Below are 19937 nucleotides of genomic sequence, written 5' to 3' on the forward strand. Positions count from 1 at the left end.
CTGGAAATCTCCTCTAAAGACTGGAATTCAACTGGTTAATTTGTGTAATGTGGCCATTCTCTTCATCAGATCCTGAAAGTAAAAAGGGGTTTGGTTTAGTAAAGGAGATCTTCAAAGCATCTACATGGGCTATTAACCTTCATAACCAGGCTAGTTAAAATAAACAGGAATATTGTCCCAAACTCCGTTGACCTATTCAAGAGCAAGCAGGTATAGCCATCCTCAGAAATGTTCTCATAAGAGGTTCCTCTAGGGGTTTGGAGATGGGGGCAAAGAGGGAAGCATCTGTATTCTTCATAAAGATGTATACAAAGAAGGAAAAAGCTATGATATCATTAGCCTAAGAGATTCACAGCCTCTATGGTGCATTTAGGGTTACGGTTAAGAGTCTGGACACATAGATCAGGAGTCCCAGCAATGCTTTGGATGTCCTACATGCTTTAGTGTCCTCTTCTGTAAAAGGGAGGTTTTCAACTCACCTTGGGGAGCAGGGAGCTCCCAGCCATTGCAGGTTTTCAAGCAGAGGATGGGTAACCACCCTGAAAAACATGGACAATTGGACAATGAGATATCAGGATCATCTTTAGATCTAACATTCTGTGAACTGCAAGCTCTAAATGGATCATAGACTAAGACATCTTAGGGTGTCACTGTCAGATCCAGTACTTCTCATTCCCCAAACACCCTTTCTGAATTTTCCATAAACTCTGCTTAGATGGTAAAGAATGAAGGAAAGAAGGAGGGAAGAAAGAAGAGGAAGAAGAAGAAGGGAGGGAAGGAGGGAGTTGATCTGGTTGTTGGAACTATGTAGATGCAGCCTTAGATGATAATGAAGATTTTTCTTCCTTTTTGGCGGGCTCTTAGGAAATTTCTTAGGCAAATCTCAGTTGCTTCTTCCTAAACTATAAAATTTCCTTGTTAAAATATACCCATTAATCAAATGAAAAAGTGGGTTAAGTATTTACAAAGCAGAGGTAAGTAGACGTAGGGCATTGATTTAGGTTGTCTAAAGGTACAAACTAGCTAATTAAATGAGGGAAAAATCCACTCAAGTAGAAAGAACGGGTTTGGCCACAAACTGATATCCACTGAATAAATTAGATCCCTGTGTGAATAATGCTTCATTTGGGATAATGTTAACACAGCCCCCATCTCCACACACACACAGCCCACCAATCTCTTCTCTTACCTGAGAGTCACTGACACAGATCCTCATTTAAAAGAGGTTGTCCTTCTCTTACACTGTCCATGAGTAGAGTTTTGTCCACCATGCTGCCTCAACACAAACCAACATCTGGTCCTCTCATTCCAGCTTTCCCACCATTTTTCTCTTTACTGCTCTGAAATAGGCAGTGATGTATTCAGAAGTGTCTCTTTGGTAAACAGGATCTAAACCAAAACATGAACATAAAGAGATGAGAAAAGAGCAGAAGGAATGTTATTCTGTTCATGAGAATAAATGAGACAGATCTGGAGCCTTTGACACCAAACAAACTCAATGTAACCAGTCTCCTCCTTCCATTAGGCTTCTCAGTTACTAGTCATGGACAAGAGTCTTGGCAGTTACACTGACCAAACATGGAGTATGGTTCTTTATTGCTGACAGGGTTTATTAATCTCCTGGCACTGAAGCTGCTGCTACAGAGAGGTTTCACAGGGGATAATTAACAGTCAAGTTTCTTATGGAAAATAGTCACCAATTGTTCATAAGTGGGCTCAGTCCTGAGCACCTGGGGAGCAGGGGCCATGAATATCAGTAGCCCATGAATCGAATGGAAGGAAAAGTCTATGGAAAGACCCAAGAGACTTAATGCATAGGCACCAACTATTGAAGTGGGAAAAAAATCTTAAGACTGGATCCTCACCTTATCCCTACCACTACTGACTTTGAACAAGCCACATAGCTAATGTTCTTCCCCTGTAAACCTTGGGTAAGTATTACCTACCCTCAGCCTCAGGGTTGGTATGAGGATGGAGGGATTATGCATTTAGAACTGAAATGGACCTTAAAGTTCAGTAGATTGGAATAGATAAAGCATTTATCAAGTACTTACTATGTATCAAGCTCTGGGATAAACTCAGGGAATACAAATATAAGCCTAAAGACAATTTCTACCCTCAAGAATCTTGTATTTTAATGAAGACAGCATATAAAAGAGAGCTGAAAAGCAGGGAAGCAATTGAGATGAAGGTAGTCTGTAGAGTAAGGATCTGCCCTGGTTAGAAATAAGCATGGATAACAGGAGATGTTTTTCAAACAGAGGGTCAGAGGAGGAAGGAAGTCACCAAATACAAGAAGCAGAAGTTGAAAGGCTGGGGTGTGCCTTCAATGTCAGAAGACAGCTGGGGCAAAGGTTGAAAAGCAGAAGAAAGAGCCAGAAGGTCATCCTGGAAAATGGTTTAGTACGGTTGCAGAAGTGAATTTAGAGGTCAGATTTTTTCAGGTTTCTTTAGCTCATATGCAGGTTTTGAGTCTTGATCTTTTCTGCCATCTTTCCTATCAGATTCCTTCCAATGGTTTTTGCTCCCTCAAGCCCACTGAACCATGGTTGGAGCTCCCACTTTTGCCTTTCAGCACACTCACCCCATCTACTTTATTCTTATCTTTCCTTGAAATATTATCTGCTCCTTCCTCAGACTCCTAGGATATTACTCCACCATTTATGGCACACCGCTTCTCTGAAAAATCTGAGGTCTGAGATCAAGCAGGAGGATTGGACCTTCGTTTTACCCAAGTGTTTTCCTTTGGTGGGGGTGCAGGCATTACCTTTAAGGGAAGCTGATCTAATTTAGAAGGCTTGGAAGTTGGACACTGAGAGTCTTCTTCTTTGTTGAATGTTTCATTTTCTAGCAATTTCTTACTCTCCCTCCTTCATGTGTTCCTGCCATATGGAACTGCATTTCCAGTCTGTGAAGACTCACTTCCTGTCTTTGACCATTCCTTATTTTCCCCACTTCACCAACTTGGGTGTCTCTCCTGTGGCTTCTTTCTGGTTTCAGTTCTTCCAGCTAATGCTGCAGTTTCTCTTTTTCCTTTGTAGTCATTCCCTAGAAGCTGTATCCACTGGCTTTTCTCCTCCAAAGATGGAGGTAGCTCAGCTAAACTGTGAGGTTAGCTGATGAATCTTCATCCTTGGGTGAACTCCTGGGCTTCATATTCAGTTTGGATCTGAGGGGGGCGTGGAACTCTGTCTTCATGCCTAAATCATCCTGGCTTTAATCATCTCTTGAGTTCCATGACCAGTTGTCTCATCTGTTATATCTGTCTTCGTAGTGATCATCTCCTTCTCTGTAATCATCATCTCACCAGTACACACCACAAATGCTCTCTGCAACTGCCTATCCTAGAATCAAAGCCTCTCTCTCATATACTCTGCTGCCCCCATCATCATATCAATCCTGGCCTCCATATCAGTCTATGGCCCATTGTGGACCATCATGGTACCAGTCTGAATCATAATGATTATTATACTTGTCTCCAAAGCTATCATCATCCCTTCAAGGAAGGTAGTCATCAAAGCTGTCTGTGGCAGAGCAAGCCCTCCAGTCTGTGTCAATTCTGTCAGAAACCTGATTTCAATCCCAATCATGGCCAAAATCACATCAGTCTTTGTCCTGTGCTTAATCAGCAACATCCACTCTTATTCTTCTATTGCCTATAGACTCTTCATTCAGGCTCAAAGCACTAAGCAGTGAGTCCAAAGCCTCAAACTCAGCATAACTAAAACTTTTCAACCTTTCTCAATTGCTAGGTTCCTGTGGCAAATGTATTGCACTGATACTCGGTCCTCTAAAGAACTACTTGATTGAATCCTCTGTCAAATTATGGGACAGTTTCCCTAAAAAAGCAGCATAGTGTGGTGACTTGAAAAGATGGCTCTGGTCAATTTTGGGTTCCCGAGAAGCCCATGGAGCAGTGGGCAGGATGGAATGGTCAATTGGAGGTGCCCTGTACATTGTTGTCATGATTACTATGTCAAGTGGTAGAAACATCTCCTTCCAGGGCATCAGTTTCATGAGCCAAGCTGTTGAGTTTGGGCATAAAGATGCTTCTTCTACCAACAGTAGTACCACCATCCTCAGAAAGGAAGTCTGTCAAGGTGAGGGTCTTCCCCTTATTGTTCTTTTTAGCTGAAGCTACCATGTAGGGAAAGGGAGAGAGAATGCCAAAAACAGTTTTTAAATATAGACTTGCATGAAATAATGAAGAGCGAAAAGAGCAAAACCAAGAGAACATTGTATACCATAACAGCAATATTGTTTTAAGAACAACTTTGAGTGAAGAAAACATTTTGACTACCATAAATACCCAAATTAGCTACAAAGGACATAGAAAGGAAGAAACTATCTGCATCCAGAGAAAGAAATAATAAATAGAAGTATGTATAGGATGATTTTACATATATATGTATATATGTGTGTGTATGCGTGTGCATATATATGTGTATATATATATATACATATATATATATATATACATATACATATTTGTGTCTAATGTTAGCCCTCTCTGGGACGGGGAGAGAAAAAAGGGGAAAAAAAGAAATTTGCGTGATAACTTTAATATTTATTTATAATCATATTTAAAAGGAATAGTAAGTTGTACATGACAGATTTGCAGTTTCATGTGTAATTGTCTTATTTTATTATACTTTGTTATGGAAATGCTCATTTTATTCCACAAATTAACAATAAAATAAAATAAATAATTTTTTAAAATGTAAAACTTTATGCAAATGTAAAGTATTGGTACTCATCATGAAGGAAAGAGAATTTATTACCAATATGTCATTAAAGGCTAATCTACACTAGGAAATTATCAAAATAATTCCAGTTCCACAAGATGGCCCCAATTTATCTGGAACAAACTAGGTAATTGAGCCTAGTCCTGGTTGCACACTCAGAACTTACTCCTCCAGACAGCCCAGAACCCAGAGGTGGTAGGATAAGGAAAGTTAGCATAATATAAATGAATGAGCACTAGACTAGGAATCAAGAGACCTGAATTGGATTCCTAAATTGTATATTAACCAGTTTTGCGACTTAGGGTAAGTTACTTCACCTGCCTGGGGCCTTGGTTTTCTCATCTGCAAATTGAGAGAGTTTGACCACAATACCTCTAGGTGTCTCTTCCAGCTCTTCATGTAACATCCTCCAAATCTATGGATACTGGATAGACCCCTGGGCTCTAGGGAAGCAAAGGGTAGCAAGGGATATGGGGACCATCACCACATGGGCAGAAATTCCCAGCTATTGCCCCAATGAAATTATTGAGTGTGAGCTATAAAAGAGTAGGAACTGAGACTCTATAATGCTAAACTAAATGAGGGAGATTAAGAAATCAGTGCTATGGTTTCTTCATTTCATTTTGTCTAAAGAACAAAATTCATCTCTAAACTGATTTCATCCTCACATCTGGAGAGAGTCTATTGCTCAGAGAATCTTCTTTTCATTCATCTAACAATGGCTCATTGAGACAGTCCAATGAATTCAACTTGCTTTCTTTGATGACTGGTCTTCCATTGATAGGACTGGCAAGAGAATTAGGAAAGGAGTGTGGTCCTTGCAATTTTAGGACATAAGTTTTGCCCCATTGCTCGCCGAAGAGCTGCTTTGAACTCCTTGTTTCTCAAACTGTAAATCATGGGATTGAATAATGGGGTTAGAATGGTATAGGACACAGATATCAGAGCATCTTGGCTTGAGGAGTAGTTGGTCTTGGGCCTCAAATAGATAAAGGAGGCACAGCCATAGTGGACAGTGACAACAATAAGATGAGAAGCACAGGTGGAGAAGGCTTTGTACCTGCCCACAGTGGAGGGAATCTTTAGGATGGCAGAGATGATATGGATATAGGAGACCAGGATTAACAGGAGAGGAATGACTAGGACCAAGACACTAAGCATGAAGATGATCATCTGACTGAGACTGGTATGGTGGGAAGCCAGCTTAAGAACGGGGGAGATGTCACAGAAAAAGTGATGGAGCTGGTTGGAGGAGTGGAAGGGCAAGTGAAACACAAGAGTGGTGATGATCAAAGCAACAGTAAATCCACAGGCACAGGCTGCAGCCACTAGTCCCAGACATGTCCCATGACTCATCAACACTGTGTACCGGAGGGGGTTGCAGATGGCCACATAGCGGTCATAGCCCATAGCTGCTAGCAGGAAGGAGTGAGAACAGCCAAGGAAGAGGAAGGTAAGCATCTGGACAACACAGCCCAAAAAGGAAATGGTCTTCTTCTGGGACAGGAGATCTACCAGCATCTTGGGCACAATGACAAAGGTGTAGCAGGTCTCAAAACAAGACAGTATTCCAAGGAAGAAATACATAGGAGTATGGAGGGCTCGCTCCAGCAGGATAGTGGACAGGATCACAGCATTGGTGCCCAGTGTGAACAAGTAGAGGAGAAGGAACAACACAAATAGTAGCCGCTGAAATCCAGCCAGGGATGAGAAGCCAAGAAAGACAAATTCACTCACAGCTGTCTCATTGGTCTTCTCCATAGAGGAAATATCTTAGGGTGAGTAAAGGAAAAACAGGCTATCCAGGGTCTAGAGGCTTCAACCCAAAATATGAAGCTTCTTTTCCCCCTCTGTAATATCTCTTTTCATGAAGCTAGAAAAGAGCCTAAAGATGAGCATTTTTCTCACTGGCTGTCTAACTTTAACTGTATTTGTTTCCTTGCCTTCTCATTAAGCTCCTTCCTTATTCCTATGGCTATTTAATTCCTTATCATTTGCCTTGGTTACTCTTAGATAAAATTACTCCTCTCAGGGCCCTGATCCTTTAGTTCTACCACTCCTCCACTCCTTACAGTGGTCTTCCTTATTTCTTGTATCATAGTCTTCAAGCTCCAACGACTACTCCTCGGCTCTGTTCTGTATGTCCACCACCCTCATTCTCTCCTTCTACATCCTACTATTCTTACCTTATCCTTAATCCCTCAGTCATTTGTTAATCCAAAGATTATGATATTGAGGTGATGTGGAGTTGTTAAAGCCTATGGCAGCACAGTATCTTTCACATGCTTTGCATACTGGCCTAGCGAAAGGCTATTTCATTTAGCTGACTCAGCAGTGGCTAGTTACTGAGAGGCTAACCAACGATCTGGCTAGCAGCTGAATTTGGGACCACTGAAACTTATGTAACTATCCACTGAGATTGAGGAGGACTGCCATCCGAATCAGTGAAAGGAGTACGCACATCAGCAAAATCATATAATTGTATATTTAGATCTGGAAGAGACCTCAGAGCCCATATAGTCCAAGTCACCTAATTGTACAGATAAGGAAGTTAAGTTTCTTGCCTATATAACAAAGGCAGTAACATTAGAGACAGGACTTGAACCCAGATTCTCTGACTCTAAAGTTTGCGCTCTCTTCATAGTACCATGGTATTTCTTAATGGATTCTTGAAGTAGTTTGCTATTTTCTTTAACAAATCCCAGTGGTTCTCTAATACCACCAGGTTCAATTTGAAGTCTTTTGTTTAACATCTAAAGCTCTTCATATCCTGGTCTTTTCCTATCTGTCCAATATTCTTTCACTTTACTGAACTGTCACTCATCTTTGAACTCTATGCCTTTGTAATGGCTGTCTTCTCATGACAGGAATATTTTGACTCTTCATCTTATCTTGGCTTCCCTAGCTTCCTTCAAGATTCAGCACCAATAACACCTCCTTCAAGTGGGATCACCATTTCACAGTTGGTCTACTTCACACACAAACACACACACACACACACACACACACACACACACTCCTTCCCATTGAGAGTCTGTGTGTGTGTGTGTGTGTGTGTGTGTGTGTGTGTGTGATCAGTAATTTCAATCATGTCCAATTCTTCTTGATCCCATTTGGGGTTTTGTTAGCAAAGATACTGAAGTGTTTGCCATTTCCTTCTCTAAGCATACTAAACAAAGACTCAAAAGATCAAATTCTGCCTCATATATTTACCATGTCTACCTGAGTACTTTAGCTAGCTTTTGTAAGCCTCCATTACCTCATCTGAAAAATGGAAATAAAACTCTAATGCCTATTACCAACATCACAGAGTTATGATGAGAAAAAATATTTTATAAACCTTGTAGAGTTGTATAAATGTGAGCTATTTTATTTACCAAGAGGTATAATGGTTCCATTTTAATGGAAATAGGCATGGAGAATGCAAATAATGTGACTACTTCAAGAGGATTCATTATTCACAGTAATCGTGACCTAGCTATATCTCTTCTACATATAGAGCAAGGATATTATGAAGCCCTTTCTGGGGATCTCTGGGAATATCCCATCATTTTCCTTCTGTTTTTTCTGGAATCTTATTCTTTGTTCGGTGGTGTTTGTTCCTCTCACTGTGATTCCTTGAAAATCTGTAAAATAATAGATAACACACTACGACTATCTGAAAGAAAAAAAAACAGATACATTCATTCTGTATAGTCACTAACTGGCATAGACATGGCCAATGAACTACCACCTAAGAAGGGATAAAGAGAAAATTCACACAAGACATTATCTTCAGGCTAATCCATCAACTAGGAATTAAATCCAATAGCACCTTCCCATAGCCAATCTTTTGAGGAAGGATGAGAGAAAGAAAGAGAGAGAGAGAGAGAGAGAGAGAGAGAGAGAGAGAGAGTTTGTATCTAAGCCTACTTACATCCCCAACCACCCCAAACTAGCGAGAAATGTATTAAATAAAGGAATGAAAATAATAAGAAGAGAAAAAAGGAGACATTTCCCCCAAAAGATCTGTCCAATCTTCTTTTACTTTACTGAACTTAACATGGAATTCCATCTTCAAACTCTGTGCCTTTGCAGTGGCTGTCTTCCCATGACTATAATATTCCTATTAGGGTTGAGAGGGGAATGAGAAACCACAAGTCTATATTACAGGCCCATCATATCTAGTTTAGTCCAGTGCCCACTGCTCCTTGACTGCCTCAGCAGATGTACTCTAAATGGTAACCTTGGTATATAACATTGTATCTTAGAGTCTCCTCTCCTCGGTGTCTTAGCCAAACATCACACACACACACACACACACACAGAGCTCTAGTACTCTGAACAATAGAAAGTAGAATCTATGAATGGCAGAAACCTAGAAGTGTGGGGCTATTAGTAAGGAAAAGAAGAGAAAAGTCTTCCAGAAACAAAGTCAAGTGACAGTTTAAACATAAGCCCAGCAATCGTAGACACTCATTACTTCTTGGAGACTCTCTTCAGCAGTGATATGATAGCAACACCCCACTCCTTAATAGTGGATGCAATTAATCTTACCCACCTGTAGTAATCTGGAAAGTAGAAAGAATGTAACCATGGATGAGATACAGGTCCCGCAGTATAGAGCTTCATCCAACACTCTGGAACATAAGGGAAACAGTATCCAACAAGAAAGTAGAGAAAGAGGTTTAGTAAAGGCCCAAGCCCAAGAGAGCTGAACTCAGAACCAGCAAAAAAGTCAACCAATAAAATGAAGAAAAGAAAAAATGAAAAATAAACTTAGACAATTTATTTCAGGCAATATGGCTGAGTGAAAGGACACATCTAAATCCAATTCCTCTTTCTTATTTTAAAGAAGCAAATAAAGTGCCAAATGGAATAAAAGGATAAAAACAAATATAAAAATAAAAAACATGGGGAAAAGAGCATCATTGACAAACAAGAGAAACAGGGACAATCCAGACACTCTTGAAAAGGGCATAGTACAACAAATAAATGCTATAGAAAGAAGGCAATTTGAAAATCCCCAATCAGGGCAATACATTATTGGAGACTCACAAAGATGATAATGGAATAACTGAAAAAAAAACTCCAGAATGGTTCAAAAAGTAAACTTTAAAACTAAAAGAAATAAGGATTGAAATCAGGGTTGAAGTCAGAACATTCAAAGATTTTTTTTAATCAAGGAGGTGGGCATTTAAAAAGTAAGACACAGATGATTTCCAATAAAGTATGAAAGAGGAATAGAAGATTTGGAGTTCAGAAGTGCAGAAGTAAAAGAAAACTGGTAAAAAAAAAAACAATTTAAAAAGAACAGCTTTGAAAGAACACATGACATTTCTACAACTTAGGGCTATTGACTTTGATGACAAAATTCACAGAAAGAATTCAAGGGTCATTGGTCTCCCAATATAACATGATGAAATAAAAGGTTTGAAACTTCTAGAATAATATTCACCACTTCTGCAAAAGAAATCTCAAAGTATTTGGAATAGAGGAAAAACTAAAATTCAAGTAACTGCAATCCATGAGACACCAAAAAGAAACCCAAAATTTAGCTCAGAGAGAAATATAGTGACAAAATATAAATAGCAATCAACGTACCTTTCAGTAAACAAGAAGAGAATCCTCCAGATTTTAGAAAATCACTATAAATCTTGCTAGATAGTTCCTTATTTACGGGAAATCAAGGAGGTAATTGGAATATGATGTTCTAAAAAGAAAAGATCAGTCTGCACTACCAAATAACGTTCTACAAAACTGAGTTTCATTATCAATGGGGAAAAAGACAAAACCAAATTGCTTGCCTCCTCAAGAAGGGGAGTGGAATGAGAGGGAGGGAGACAATTTGGAACTCAAAAATTTTTTAAATGATTATTAAAATTTTACATGTAATTGGGAAATGTTTAATGAAATTAGCAAAAAAAATTTAAAAAGATAGACTTTCAACAAAATGGAATAGTTTGAAATTTTCCCTCAAAAGAAACCAGAGGTAAACAAGAAATTTGATACTTATTATATGAATCAAAATAAATACAAGAAAGGTAAATGAGCATAGTTGGCAGGGGTGGGGGTGGAGTAAAGCAATGAATCATTCCTTCCATGATTCCAGTATTAAGACAAAGATATTAGAAACCAAATACATCATTTGAAGGTCAGTAAAATAACAAAAATAAACCATTTGCAGAGGAAAAGGATCTAAGGGACAAAAGACCTTATGAGGTCAAAAGAATTAGGAGGAAGAAAAGAGGAAGAACTGAATTACTGTGCATTAGACTAAAATCCACATCTCTTATAAGAAAGTCAATAACTGGGGACACAAGAAACTACAGCAGAAAGTTGCTTGGGTGGGAAAAAGGGGTGGGGAAAAAGGGCAGGATCCAGATATAAACTCTCACACGAGGCAAAAAGGATTATTGAATTTTAGTTTCTCTAAAAGAAATTGTTCTAGAGAGAAAGACTTGTCTTAGAAGAAGTAAATAGTAATGGGGATGGGGCATGGGTCTAGAATAGGGAAGAAGAGATAATACTGCCTGTGGAGGGAGATTATTCCTGGTGCTTCATGACATAATTCTCCAGGCATGGGGTATGTGAAAGGGACTGCACGATGGGCTTCATTCAAAGCAGGAGCAACTTTTGAGAACCCATGTCTCTGAGCAGGTGTTACAGTTTTCAGGACCACTTGCCACCCCAAGGTATGGAAAACCTGGATTCCAGGGGCATGTGGGGTGAAGGACAGGCGAATAGACAAACAAGGGTCCAAAGACAGAACTGACTTGCATTAGAATGGGCAGGTGGGGAATGAAAAGGCATAGAGTAATAGAGTAGGATTGAGTAGGACTCAACATAAAACATAGAGTGCCTTCTACCATGCCATGCTGCCTCCTTTATGAATACATATTTCTGGTTTAAGGCTGCTTAGAAGAAAACTCTTCCAAAAAACTTTTTATGGAAATTATGGTAGGGGAAAGATCTGCAAATGCACTAGTATAGACATACATAAGGGGAAAAGTCCCTTGTCTTCCAAAAACTCCATTTTGTATGAACTTTATAGAGAGAGCAAAGAAAGAACATAGCACAAAGCTCATCACTGGAAATTACATCCTACATTAGCCTAGAAAGGAAAAAACAAGAAAGAAAATTAATCAAATTGCTACTTTTTGGAAAATGGAGTAGCAAATGAATGTTACTCTAAGACTGTCAATAGAGGTAGGGAAAAGAGGGAAGATTTCTGAACAGTACCTTTATCTGGACTAGGGAAGAAAAGGGAAGGAAAGAGAGGAAGGAAGGAAGGAAGGAAGGAAGGAAGGAAGGAAGGAAGGAAGGAAGGAGAGGAGAGGAGAGGAGAGGAGAGGAGAGGAGAGGAGAGGAGAGGAGAGGAGAGGAGAGGAGAGAAGAGGAGAGAAGAGGAGAGGAGAGGAGAAGAGAGGAGAAGAGAGGGAAGGAAGGAAGAATGGAAAAAAGGAAGGAGAGAGGCAAAAAAGAGGGAGGGATAATGGGAGGGAGGACTGACCTGGAGCAGTTGAGAGGCAGATTTTATGTTCAACATCAGGAAAAACTTCCCAAGAATTCTAGCTGTCAAAAATGATAATAATAAAATGAGATAATTGTAAAGCACTTTGCAAACTTCAAAGTGTTACACAAATGCTGGCTACTAAAAAAAAGTTTAATGGGCTATCTTGGAGTGGAAGATGGGTAAAAAGAGTGAATTTCATATTATTAAAGATTTTCAGAGAGAGGCTAGATGACCATTTGTTGGAAATGTAGATAAAACTAACGATTAGAGTTAGATTAGATGACCCCTAAAGTCTGTGACCCTTCAAGTTTGTGACACCTCAGAAATATCACAATCAAACATCTGAGTGTAGGTATGGGCAGGAAGGAGATCCTGATCTTCTGCCTTACAATACGCTGAAGTCTAATCTTCCCCAAAGGTCTAGCATTAAATTCATTTCATTGGCCCAGAACTCTGACCAGTAACTCACTTCACATTTATCGCTTTGCATGCACAATGTAGTAAGTTGCGTAAAAACCTTTTATAAACAAAGGTTGTCTAAATATATGAAAGCATTAGTGAAAATAAGAAAAATAAGACTAAGCATTATATTTCCAAGACAGGCAATAAGCCCATATGTCTAAAGTCTAAAAGAAACATAGCCATAGAGTTGTTAGCACCAATAAAGGCACAAGAATAAAATAGAAAGAGTGGCTGAACAAAGATTGTGGAGAGAAGCCAGGAAGTTGCCAGAGCTCTCCCCAGTTTCCCTCAGAAACAATATTAAAGCTTCTAAATAGATTGAGTGATAGAACCTAGGAAAAGGAGTGAAATAATTTTACAGCATAAATAACTTAAAAGGACCTCAGAAAAGGTATGTCTCACTTAGGGAAAAGGGGAGCACAGCCCAGCACAGATGGTGTCTGGGCAAACCAGTGGGAGGATCTTAGCCACAGCACAGATCAGCAACCAAGTCCCCCTCAGTCCTGGATCAAGAGGCCAGTGGCACAGCAAGCCAGCTGTGAGGTCTCTCCCAGTGCAGAAGGCAAATTTGCAGTGTCAGAAAGCAGGCAACAATAGGCGCAACTAGGCTGGGCCACCCCAGCACAGTGAGCAAGCCACCAGCACCTGAGGTCCCAGTGCACAAAGACAATGACCAGGCCTCTGGCCCCTAGCACAAGAAACTTGTGACAATACCCCCTGTTTCCCAGGAGTAGAGCTCAACTTTAAAAGCCACAAAATAGGTCAAAAACATGAGCAAGAAGTGAAAGAAAACCTTGACCCCAAAGAGCTACTATGATGACAGAGAAGACCAAAACACATTCAGAAGAGGACAACAACATCATAATGCCTACATGCAAAACCTCAAAGGGGAATATAAATTGATCTCAAGCCCAAAAAAACCTCCTTGGAAGAGCTCAGAAAGGATTTTAAAAGTCAAGTAAGAGAGGTAGAAGAAATATTGGGAAAAGAAATGAGAGATATCCAAGAGAGAGTCAGCAGCTTGGAAAAGGAAGAACAAAAATTGACTAAAGAAAACACCTCCTTAAAAAGTAGAATTGGCCAAATGGAAAAGGAGGTACAAAAGCCAACTGAAGAAAATAATTCCTTAAGAATAAAATGAGGATTGACAGTGGCTAGTTTGAAAGGGAGAGAAGCACGAATTCCTTTTTACTTTATCTTTTGTCCTGTGGATTTTATTAACATGTTTCACTCAAGGTCCTCCCTGATACAGACTTCCCATTGTACATTTATCTACTATTACTTCCTTTCCCTGGAATTGCTACTGGGCAGGGTGGGAGAAGAAAAGAGGGCAATAACCTAGTTTATTCCCCTTTCCACATCTACCCCTCAACCACCTTTGTGTTAATTCCTTTTCAGATTTCAAAATTATGTTACTACTCATTCATATAGTTCATATAATTCATATTATTGAATAAGATTAAATAGTGCTAAAAACCTTCCAGGAATAAATTGAAAGTTTGTCTAACAGAACCAAGTGGGTCAGACCACTTTTTAATAAAATTTTAGTGTTTAAAAAGATTGTTCAACAAATATTTATTAACTGAATAAAATGTGATAAGATCTAAAAAATGTAGGGGACTATTATAACATATCTGTCTCATTCTCATACCAATTCAGAACCAAGGGAAATGGTGATTGGGTAATTAATTACCCATCTCATTTGGCCCATCAAGAAACTGAAGTGGATGTTAATTCAAGTTCAAAAATAAATTTCTTTTGCCTAATTTGCCTAGTTCATTGGAATAATGTCAGTATCAGCCTAGCCTTTGACCCAAATTTTCATCTTAGGTCTCTTGCCTGAACTTGGAATATCGAAGAATTGCAAAATTTTAGAAATAGAACAAACCTCAGTGGTCATGAAATCCAACCCAAATCAGAAGAAGGACGTGATCACATACCTCACAAATTGTCATCTACCTTCTACTTAACGATTTCAAATGAAGGGGGAAATGTGCCTCTTGCGGCAACCCATTCCACTTTGGGATAGTTCTAATTGTTAGAAAGTTCTTTCCTGACATCAAGATTAAATCTGCCTCTTTGTAGCTTCCATTCATTACAACTTCTGCTTCTGCTCTTGGGGGCCAAACTGAATAAGCCCATTGACTGTGAGTTGTTACATTATACCTTGGACTCCTGAGAGCAAGGACTGTCTTTCCTCTTTCTTTGTGTCCCCTGAGTTTAACTCAGTGGCTGGAACATAGTAGGTTTATTAAGTGCCTACTATATGTCAGAAACTGTGCTAAGTGCTGGAAATAAAAAGAAAAGCACGAGTGTTATTCACAAACTCACTGATAAGTCTAATCCCTCTTATACGTGAAAACTTTTAAGATACTTAAGGGAACTAATATGAACTCCCTGCATCTTCTCTTCTCCAGGCTAAACACCCCTAGTTTCTTCAATCACTGCTTATGTAGTATGGACTCAATGACCCACACCACCCTGTCTATCTTCCTCTGAATATTGTCCTACTGGTGAATGGATGAATGAATGAGTGAAAATTATTATGAGCATAAATTTAGACCTGGAAAAGACCTTAGAGGTCATCAAGTTCAAGCCTCTCATTATACAGATGAGGAAACTGAGGCAGAAAAAAAGTTAAGTGATTTATCCAGAGTCATAAAGCCAGAATTTTGTCCATTATGCAATGTGGAAAAGAAACTTTAGTGCCCAGAACAGAATGCAATATTCCAGATAGGTTCTGAACAGGAAGGAATACTAATATTATAGTTTCTCTCTTGCTTCCTAAAGTAACAGGGTCACTTGTTCCTTGACTTCACCATAAGATCTTGTGGTTGATCAATTGAGCTTGATAAGAAGGCTGTCAGATCAATACCACAGTCTCACTCTGTGCCTAACCCATGTCTGTACCTGCTTCCTGAATTCTGTATCATAAGTCTAGGCCAGTGAATCCTAAACTTCCTAATACCTAAACTTCTAATTGCATCTGCTCGACCACTGAGTCTCTCTAAAGGGGAATCTTATGAATTTTCATTGAGAGCCTTTTAGTGTACTGGGTCCAGCCTATGGCAAGTGCAGAGATCCAATTATCCAATTAGCATGGTTACCTAACAAGCACATCTTTCTGGGACTCGTGGATGGTATCTGTATCCACAACCAAATGCAAATGGAAGACTGAATAATTTATCCAGTGGATTTGGCCTGAGTAGGAAGTCAATTCAGATGAAGGAAATTCCTTCCTTTTTAATAAAGTCACAGTACATTCAGTCTAAATCAATTGGATGACCTAGAAGAAATAGTAGACAATCTCTGTTGTGACATGGACTAGGAATGTGACCATGGACAAAGCAAGAGACTTTTGGGGAGACTCAGTTTTCTCATCTATAAAATGAGAATAATACACTACTTAGTTTAAAAACATTTTGTGAAGCAATTGTGTAAATCTTGAAGGACTCTCTATATCTGAGGTGTCATTATCCTGCATGGCCCCAGAGAAAAGAACTAGAACAAATAGGTAGAATATATATTTTGATTCAACATAAGGACTCTATATAATTAGAAATATACAAAGCTATAATTAGAAATATCCAAAGCTCACTAAGATAGTGAGTTCTCTGTTACTGGAGGTATTCAAACAATATATGAATGGCCATTTGATAGTGAAGTTGTAGAAGGGACTGATGCATCACACAAGTGTTTGGACTAGATTACTTTTATGCTCCTGTCCAACACAGCAATTCTGTGATTTTATCACTTTGTGAACTGCGCTCCCACCACCTGGAGTCTGTGGGACTCTTCTCAGTTCTGCTGGGTTCCCACATGGTAAAAGAAAATCCTTAGCTGCTACCATGAAGGAGGCAACCCATTTTCTCAGAAGGAAGTAAGCACCCCTGGGTTGTGGCATCATTAGGATCTTACCAAGAAGGAAGGAGAGGAGCGTGGGGTGAGAGGGAAGCTTCAGGTTCTTTTGTAAGCAGGTATCGAAGGGATAAAACAGACAGATGTGTGCTCTCAGAAAGAGACCCACAGGCTGGCTGGGCAATGGGTCAGAACCCCGATATGAAGGGCCTCACGGCCTCTTCTGCTCTCTCCCCAAGTACGTTATCTGGTTTCCTCATGACCTCTCCCCAGAACAATACTTGTAATATGAACTTGTGGGAAGTCCTGGGCATGATCACAGATGTCCCAGGGTAAGGTAGAAAACATACCTGTTAATTGTGCTTGAGTATTGAAGAAGAAAGTACCAAAAGGGGGGAGGGGGTCCAAATGGAGGTATGTGCATGAAGAAACATGGGTTTTAATTTTGGCTTTTTTGCCACTAAAGTAACTTTGTTGTTGTGTTATGTTTCAATCATGTCTGACTCTTCTTGACCCCTTTTTGGGGTTTTTGTGGAAAAGAGAGTGGTGTGCCCTTTCCTTCTCCAGTTCATTTTACAGATAAGAAACTGAGGCAAGCAGGGTTAAGTGACTTGCTCAGGGTCATACAGCAAGATTTGAATTTAAGAAGATGAATCTTCCTGAGTCTAGGTCCAGTGAGCTATCCACTGTGCCACCTGGCAGCCCAAAGTAACTTCCAAAGTAACTTACCTACTTTTAGTCAGGCTTTCTTATTGTCCAAATTGATTAATCAGATCCACCCTTTGTTGTGAGGATCAAAGGAGACCTTGGGTCTGAAAGTAGGTTGAAAGCATAAATTGTCTTAGAAATGGGAGCATTTCTTTCTGTTTTGACCTGTGATTTCATCAGCATAAGGGATTCCGGGTGTGAAAACTCCCCTATCAAAGCACATCAACAATTGTTTGAACATTCTAGTCTTGGAGAATTGCCCAAGATGTTGAAAAGTGAAATATCTATTGTCACATGGCTAATATATACCAGAGAGACTTGCTTCCTCACTCCAAGACCAATCCTCTATCCAGTACACCACAGTCCCTTATTATTCTTCATATGGGTCTCAAATCACTGTCTAAATCCCATCAGAACAGAGCCCAGCAGATTAGCCTATTCAGTGTAGCCCTTTTTCTTTTATATACAGAAAGAAATGGAGATTAGACAATGATTTGGCTCATTTAGGTTGTATAGAACGTCTATCTGGATACCACAGAATAAAAATCTGCTTTAACACATGAATGGCAAGGTTTGGTCTTGATGGAGTAGCACTGGGTGAGATCCTTACCAGTTGCCCCTCCCTTCATGTGTTGTAGGCATGATCTCTATGGGCCCCTCTTACCTAGAAGCTACAATGACAGGGGTTTCCTCAGAAGAGTTCTGTTGTCCTCTCTCACTGCCAGTCCTCCAAAATGGCGATGGGATAGATGTTCCAGCCCAAGTTGATGCTCCAACTGCTCAGCCTGCTTCCTCCCAAATATGTCACAGACGGACTCACCCAGTGTTTTCAGTTAAAAGCAACTAGCAAACCAGGTTCCAGACAAAAAGGTGAACAAGTAATGAGAGGAAGAAGAAAAGGAAATGAACCTTTGCCCATGGGAAGCAATGAGGCAGTGGTTTGGAACTGGTTAGAGATTCTAACCATCATCAGGACAATGAGCCCCCTCCCTCCATTGTACTTCTTTTCCCCTCTGGCCACAGCAGTGAGTCTTCTAGCTGCCAGTGACCACAGGCTAGGCTTCTTAATTTTGAGAGGTAAGTTTATTGGTCTCCTGGCACTGGAGTTGCTGCTGTGGAGAAGTTTCACAGGGGATAATTAGCAACCAAGTTTGTCATGGAAAATAGTAACCATTTTCTCACAAGTGGTCTCAGTCTTGGGGCCATTGGAGACTCAAAAAACATGCACATCATCATAATAAGCCATATTTGTATAGTACTTTACATGTGTAAAACACTTTATGGTCATTATCTCAACTGCTCCTTACGTTGGGTCTGTGAAGTAGGTAATGCATACCCACTTTATGAATGAGGAAACTGAGGCATATAAATGTTGCCCAAGGTCAAACTGCTATTAAGTGGCAGAGATGGATATAGATTCTATGTCTTCTCATCCTAAATCTATACTATTTATTGACAAACTCAATGTTCTTTCAATTATATCAAACTTCCCCTGGTCATTATCACCACATGTCAGATATGAGGACAGATCACTCTCTCTCCACATCTCTCATTCCCTTTTGTTCTTTTTTAAATGAGTTTTTATTGATGTCTCTTTTTGCATCACCATAGTTTTCCCCAGTATTCCTCATCCTTCCTTTCCCAGAGAGACAACCCATATAATAAATACATTTTCTAAAAATAAAAGCAAAGGACATGAAAAATTCAACACAGTCAATGAATACATCGAAAAATTCCAGCCGTCTTTGTTGGAGAGTGGGGAGGGGAGGGAGGGGGAGAAAATTTGAAACTGGAAAACTTGAGGAACTGAATGTTGTAAACTAAACCTAAAAATAAATTAATTAATTAAAAAAAGAAAAATTCCAAAAAACACTTGCAATGTGCAACAACACCTATGAACCTATCACCTCTACAAAGCAGTAGATTGGGACCTTTTTTCAAGTCATGCTTGATCTTCATATTTTGTCTCTATTAGCTTCTGATTTCTTGCTGTGTGGCTGTTCTTTCCATTTACCTTGTGGCAGTCACTGTATACTGTGTTCTTGGCTCTGCTTGCTCCATTCTGCATCAGTTCATGTAGATCTTTCTATGCTTCTGTGTATTCATCACATTCATTATTTCTTACACCACAGTCATATCCCATTACATCCATGTTCCTCAATTTCCTCATATGTAAAATGAGGGAGTTGGACTCAGCGGCCTCTAAGGTCCTTCCAGGTCTACAGCTATAATCTCAGTGAGGATTCCCTCTGTGCACCAATTAGACTGGGGCAGGGGCAGCTACTCAAGTCCTTTCCCATTCTTAGACTCTGTGATTTTATGATTTTGTGATGGAGTGGTATGAACATTGGGTCTGGAGTCAACTGGTCCTGAATTCAAGTCACAACTTTTACTTATTAGCAAGAACTTGACCAAGTCGTTTCTCAGTTTCCTCATGCACAAGATGAGGAGGTTGCAATAGGCAATTGTTGAATTTTAATCTTCCAATTCTAAATCCTGTATGCAGATGACATGTTTGTTGTCAGGATGTTCCTTGCCAGAGGCAGAAATGTTACAGGAGTTTAGTGCTATATTCTAGGAAACAAGTCCTGCCTTATGGATCCTCTATCTACCTTCCTTCCCTTCTGATGAGATAGTCTGTGGGTTTTGCATTCCCCAGGGCATTTGAG

At 39.7% G+C, this 19937-nt stretch overlaps 1 protein-coding gene and 1 pseudogene across 1 annotated transcript; both read right to left on the reverse strand.

Moving 5' to 3' along the window:
- Nucleotides 1–13: 13 nt before the first annotated feature.
- On the reverse strand, nt 14–4144 carry LOC118846893 (annotated as a pseudogene).
- Nucleotides 4145–5543: 1399 nt separating this feature from the next.
- On the reverse strand, nt 5544–6506 carry LOC118849051 (olfactory receptor 10K1-like). The gene has a single exon (XM_036758135.1). The coding sequence runs from the start codon at nt 6504–6506 to the stop codon at nt 5544–5546; it is 963 nt and encodes a 320-aa protein (XP_036614030.1).
- Nucleotides 6507–19937: the final 13431 nt, after the last annotated feature.

This window comes from Trichosurus vulpecula, chromosome 4, assembly GCF_011100635.1.
Source record: "Trichosurus vulpecula isolate mTriVul1 chromosome 4, mTriVul1.pri, whole genome shotgun sequence".
Classification (NCBI taxonomy): domain Eukaryota; kingdom Metazoa; phylum Chordata; class Mammalia; order Diprotodontia; family Phalangeridae; genus Trichosurus; species Trichosurus vulpecula.

Excerpts from the sequence above, each read along its gene's own strand:
- LOC118849051 (XM_036758135.1), bottom strand. The coding sequence starts at position 6,506 with ATGGAGAAGACCAATGAGACAGCTGTGAGTGAATTTGTCTTTCTTGGC.